The sequence below is a fragment of the Carya illinoinensis genome, chromosome 3 (assembly GCF_018687715.1).
Source record: "Carya illinoinensis cultivar Pawnee chromosome 3, C.illinoinensisPawnee_v1, whole genome shotgun sequence".
In the NCBI taxonomy this organism is placed as follows: Eukaryota; Viridiplantae; Streptophyta; class Magnoliopsida; order Fagales; family Juglandaceae; genus Carya; species Carya illinoinensis.
In genome coordinates, this window is record NC_056754.1 from 55,372,274 (window position 1) to 55,378,591 (window position 6,318).

The 6,318-nt window shown below is 34.8% G+C and overlaps 1 protein-coding gene across 1 annotated transcript; it reads right to left on the reverse strand.

The window, feature by feature from the left end:
- Window positions 1-840: 840 nt before the first annotated feature.
- On the reverse strand, window positions 841-2,863 carry LOC122305453 (exopolygalacturonase-like). The gene is made up of 4 exons (XM_043118005.1): window positions 2,621-2,863; window positions 2,113-2,418; window positions 1,471-1,989; window positions 841-1,349 (listed from the first exon to the last, which is right to left on the reverse strand). The coding sequence occupies exons 1-4, from the start codon at window positions 2,750-2,752 to the stop codon at window positions 1,110-1,112; spliced, it is 1,197 nt and encodes a 398-aa protein (XP_042973939.1). The 5' UTR covers window positions 2,753-2,863; the 3' UTR covers window positions 841-1,109.
- Window positions 2,864-6,318: the final 3,455 nt, after the last annotated feature.

Consider the following 6,318-nt stretch of genomic DNA (forward strand, 5'->3'; position numbering starts at 1 on the left):
CTAGTCTTAGCTTCTTTTAGCTTGAATTGTTAGGAGGGAGATATGAGTTTCACAAAGATTGATAGGGGTTTCATTTATATATATGTAGCATTGTAATAGATCAGGATACTGCTCAACGCCACAAGAACTTAAAAAACCTAGCTAATATTAGGTTGGCTTATCGACAACCATTAAAACATACGGTCAAATTATACCTTTCTTTCTTTATAAAAAACCACTTTGTGTGGTTGAGGAGGATGATTATCGATCTCCAGCCAATGTAAAGTCTTATAAACTATGACTTTTGTGTATAGTTGAACTGCAGGCCCACAGGAACCAACATAAAGTTAACCTAAATTAGTTGACAATATTATTACACATGCAATCTCTTCAGTATATATATCTGAGCTGTCTATATGTAGTAGGTTTTTCTTCGTTGTTCAGGGACCAACAAAATAAAATAATGGCCCTAACTATAAACTTAGGGGCTTGTTTGGATGCCAAATTCAGCTAAGTGCACTTTATTTTTAAGCTGCTTTGGACACCCAAACAAGCAAACGAGTGCAATTCAACTTGATCTCTTTGACTGGGCCTCACGTCAATAGCACTAGCAACTACCGAGATGGACTTTATGGCTCTCCAAACATGAGCTGACAATTGACTTCTTTTGGATAGTGCATTCAAGTGCATTACTCATTGACATGTGTTGTTGGACCCAACAACTCAAATCCAAATTATAACATTTGTTCCTTAATCCTTGTGCCATGATGAAGTGTAGAAAACTCTCTCTTTTTTTTTTTTTTTTGCAAGTTCGGCGCATTGTGGGGGGACAATAGTGTCAGTATATGTAGATATTTAGGGTGGGTCCCAATAATTTTATAATTTTTCATAAATGTATCTAAATTCATCCTAACATGGGTTACAACCAATGGTAAAGTACTCATGTGGAACCGATTACATGAAATGGACGAGGACTCTACTAAATCTTATTTCTTCTAGTTGCTAACTGCATGCATTACTTTAAAGCGATGCATGGACATGATGGTCACGAGAATGCTCCTCGATTGAGGATTAATATTACTCATTTAGTTTTGAGGAGCACTCTGTTTAAGCTGTTCTGTTGCCCCCGCTCATTCTGCAGATGACCCCGTACAAGCAGGAGGGTTCTGAATTCCAGCAAATGTGGGTTTGACATTCTCACATATTGCTTTATACTCTCCAGACCCTGTGAATTTAATGTCGATGTTCTCAAGATGCACTTTCTCGCATGGTACGCTCTTGCTACAAGATATCTTGACAGCCTCTACACTTGTACTAGTTCCTCGGATGTTCTTGAAGCTAACATCGCTGATCTTGATCGTAGAGGGAATCTAGAACCAGGAAGATCGATCCCAAAAGAGAAGAAAAAAAAAATCATAGTTTCTTTAGTTTTTTCTTGCACATTGAAGTCGATTGAAGCTGATAACGTAAAATTCCACGTGATATTCTTACCTGAGCTTTGCATATACCATGTGGGCAGTATCCTTGATCTACGAGGAGACAATTCTCCACGTTAGTCATGTCAATATTCTCGAAATGCAGACCGGTTGCAGTACCAGGACTAGGGCTAGCAGGCCATGTCTTGATCCTCACGCCATTTGTGGCATCCGTAATGGTGCAATCGGTCACTGTGATTCCAGTCACAGGTTCCTCGTCCTTGTATTTTCCAAGGCTTCCAATGCTGATGCCATGGCCAGGTCCGCATGTTACTTTTGTGATAGTAACGCCTTGGCTTCCATCACCAATGGAGATACAATCATCACCAGTTCCAATCTTTATATCGCTAATTATAATCAAAGATGAACGTCCAATGTGGATTCCATCGGTGTTGGCGCTGTCTGCAGGTGCAGTGATGGTTAGTTGTTCTAACTGCATGTGTTTGCAGCCCAACAAGATTATGTGGAAATATTTGCTGTTTAGTGATGTTATGTCCTTGACTATTGCATTTGTGAGGAAGCTGAACTTCAAATTCTGCATGCGTTCATTTTTTAAACATTAAGAACCACGTATTAATAAATAATAGTAAGCGATTAGTGTCATATATATATAGAGAGTGGTGGAAAATCTATAGCATGCATGCCGAACAATTCTTACAGCGGCAAATACTCCGCAGTTGGCGTCGTTGGCACAGTTATTTGATTTCCAAGCTAGTTGTCCTTGCCCATCAAAAGTTCCACCCCCTGACAGAGTGAACCCATCAACATGAATGATTTGGATCCAGAAATCCTTGAATTTACTGGGGTCTGCTGGAGCTTGGACGGTGCCATGATTCTGGAATTCAATAGGTCCCTTGCAAGGTCCTTCTAAACTCACTTCACCTAATTTGAATGTCCCTTTTGGAACCACAACTTGGTTATTACCACTTGCTGCGCATGCATCTTTCCAGGCACTGGTCAAAGCCTGATGATCATTACAGAAATCGAAAACGAAAATAGAATAAATTAATTCAGCCTTAATTCTTCTTTTTATATCATAAGTACTACTGATGATCAGATCAATACTTATGATGAGTATAGCGTTTAAACATTTATGCTGATCAACAATATGTGCATGATCTTAAATGGAATTGCAGTAGTATATATATATATACACACACACATACCACGGTTATATCTCCTCCAGGCTTTGCTCCATGTGTTGTCACATCAAAAACTGCGGCCTGGGCATGATCAATGGCACTAAATGCCACCAGAAACACCAAGGACATCAATGCGAGGTTTATATTCACAGCCATCTTGATCTTTTATCTATCTATCGCACGTCTGCTTTTTTGTTGTTGTTGTTGTTGTTATTGTTGTTGGTATTGTTGGTGTTGTCTGATATAAATGATCGATGGAAAGATCCTTTGGTTAACACAACTATTTATAATGCATGGGTGTTGAATCTAAACCGTCTAAACTTGTTGAAACTGTCAATCGATCATTTCCTAATCTTATGCAACACGTTTAATAAGTTTTATGGTATTTATAGTTTATTCAACTAATTCAATGACTTCGATCTATTCTTAGCTTGGCTTCGTCCTTGAAGCTAGCTCTCACTCAATTGAATGGCATTTGTCCCGTGATTTTCTGATCTTAGATCTACTTCTAATGCCCAATCGCTAGCTAGCTAGCTAGGGAGATTAATTAATGGTTAGTAGCCTGTATGCATGGCAAACAATTATTAATTAGTATCCTAATTTAGCAATTGATTATATATAAAGACCATCTACCATGATTCTACACTTATTATTAGTATCCTAATTAGTGTAGAATCTTCGATTATCAATGGTTATTAGAGAAACAATCATTTTTGTGTACTCTTTTTATATTCTATTTATGTGATTGGCCAAAACGATTATCTTATATTAAAAAAAAAAATTGATGCAGCTAATCACATTAATTGAGTACGTAAAGAATATACAAAAGTGATTGTACATAGAATTTTTATATATACCAGCAACATAGATATGATGCAATATTAATCACATTTAATTTAAGCTAATTTCATACAAAGCCTTGCATTAATGTATATATAGTCCAATTTCACCTAGCTAGCTATAGTACACGCCCAAATTAATCGGATCGGCCGGATGGATCACATTTATTCTCTAAACTAATTTAAATTATTTTGGACCCACACGGGAGGGAATTAAAATACTGCATGCATGCAGTACCTTCAATACCCATACATGCATATTCTCCCCACACAGACACATGATGCGCGAGCGCCCACACACACACACACACACATATATATATATATATATATATCTATATGTACCTTTTCTTTCATTCTACATGATAGATATAAATATATGCCTTACAAACTTATATATATCGAGTGCACTAAAATCTTGATCGTTAACCAGCTAGCCTTATAGATTTAATTAATCAATGAGATTTATATATACAAGACTTTTTTCTCTATGATAAAGGATATTACTGCAGCATACTATGGTAATAAAGCTCTATATACATATAAATATATATATAGTATATTAGCCGTTTGATTTATTATGTTGTTTTTGTATTTGCTGATCATTTAGGTCAATATATATTTCAGCTGTAATGGCGCCCCGGTCCCGAAAGTCAAAGGAGTTAGCTCACGTTACCTAAACTCATCTCCCAACAACACAATATATACATTCCAAATTCCCTATAAACCGTAAAAATTATTATTACAACCAAAAACTATAACATATTTACTCTAAGATACCATCAAGTCTCAAAATAACCATCAACCTTCAGCATGTCTATCAAAATAACCAAATAAAACTACTGCATAAAACTCTACCAAAATCAAGGTACCCAAAGTCCTCTGTTTGTACTTAAACCATTATATTCACATAACCTTACCCATACTTCATATTCTTGATTCTCCATTGAATCATCCAAATCATTTCAAAAAGATTATGGAGATAAGCGGTGAGTTATCAAAAATTTAGTTAGCAGAGAATATATACTAATATGTAAACATGAGCCTTTTCAGAGAGTTCAGAATGCAGAAACAAATATTTCGTTTCAATGTGCATATCTCAAAATCATATTATCAGAAAATTAAAGCAACATTTCACTATTCATATTCAAATACTCTTTAGCATAATATAACTGAACATTTTCATCTTATCATATCATTTCATATCATATCATATCATGTACCGTGTTTAACTCCCGTTGTAAAATTGTGCTATCTCCGGTGGCCAAACCAGGTAGTATCATATTATGAAACTTCTCATTATTTATTCTCAACATAGGAAAGAACACACAGAAAAACCATTTTGTTTCCAGGGTGGACACCCATATCAGAGATGTTGGTACAAATTAACCATATAACATATGAGAACCAACATCAGAATCATAAAATCATGACAAAGGTTTCTCATATACATATTATATCATATAAAGTACTGAACACATTCATATCATTTTCACATGTTCAAAACAGATTCAGAACATTTTCATATAACATATACAAAATTTTCAGATGTCATGTTCGCTCTTTTTCACATTTCAGAAATATGTCAAAATATTTCTCATGTCTACACTAGTCATGTCAAGAAACATTTTTCGCTTTCATACAGATTTATTGAATAATGTAGAAACACATAACTTAGATTGTTTTTTATATTTTCATTTCAAAACACATCATGCACATATTTATAAAACAACCTTAGTTCATTTTCTTTTTATCCAAAGTTTAGTATAGGTAGGGGTGGGCAATGGGGACCTGCCTCGTGCTACCCCACACCAGCCATGCAGGGATGGGAGACCCCGCCTCGCATGAAATACTCTAAATGGGGGCAGGTAGGCCCAACCTCGCCTCACTTTTTAATTCCTATATTGCTCAAGTACGACTCTTGTATGGTTTTGAAATTCTATATAAGATTGGCCTAGTGTGTCCATGTGATTACACCCAGAGAATAACATGGTAGCACAGTTTTGGGATGTCGATTCCACAGGGAGACAAATTAAAAAAATAGTAGAAGGAACAAAAAAACTAAAGAAAAATATTCAATGATTAATGGATAGCAAAGAGTAATTTTAAATGCAAATTAAAGGGAATAAATTTTACTAATGGAAGAAGTACTCAAATTTGACGAACAGTAGAGCGTCGGAAATCCCTTGTACAAATCCGGTATTTTAATTATTCTTAATTCATTAGATAACTCAATTGGGAACTTAATTTCTGAATTCTCAATCGGAAGGTATAGATTTATAAACGAAAATTAAACCAAATATAACCCTTCGAAAAATCATTCATCACCTTTAAAATACGTAAATTATTATCCCTATTGAGAAAAATCCAACGACGATATTATACTCAGTGAACAATATTGCATCAAAGAATTAAATCAATATAGATAAATAATTGATCTAAACATAATTAAAGAACTAATCCATTCAATAGAAAAGGCATGACTGAATCTATAAACAGAATAATTTCTATGATTAGTCAAAGAATAAAACATCAACAATGAATTGAGAATTATAAAATAAAAGAGTTTTAGTTATTGAAAATAAAATACATAAATTAAAAATACTATCTGATGTGCAAGTAAATCCCTAACCCTACTTGAGAATTTAGTTACCCATAAATATGATGGAGAACAAAAATCTCCAGAGAAAGATAAAGCAAACGGTGGCTATGAAAGTGATTTCTTCCTCTCTTCAAATCTGCCTCTTGTGCTTTTCCTCCTCCTTTTTTTTGTGCTAATAATATATTTATATAAGGTAGGAAAGAAACCCTAATGTCTTCATAATTTCTACATTAAAAAATCTCTTAAATTTTAGGACTCATTTTGACAGCCATGTACGCACT

Coding starts and splice junctions, on each gene's coding strand:
- LOC122305453 (XM_043118005.1), bottom strand. CDS start 2,752: ATGGCTGTGAATATAAACCTCGCATTGATGTCCTTGGTGTTTCTGGTG. Junction 1,990..2,112: donor ACTGCGGAGTATTTGCCGCT/GTAAGAATTGTT, acceptor GAACGCATGCAG/AATTTGAAGTTCAGCTTCCT. Junction 1,350..1,470: donor ATGGTATATGCAAAGCTCAG/GTAAGAATATCA, acceptor TCCTGGTTCTAG/ATTCCCTCTACGATCAAGAT.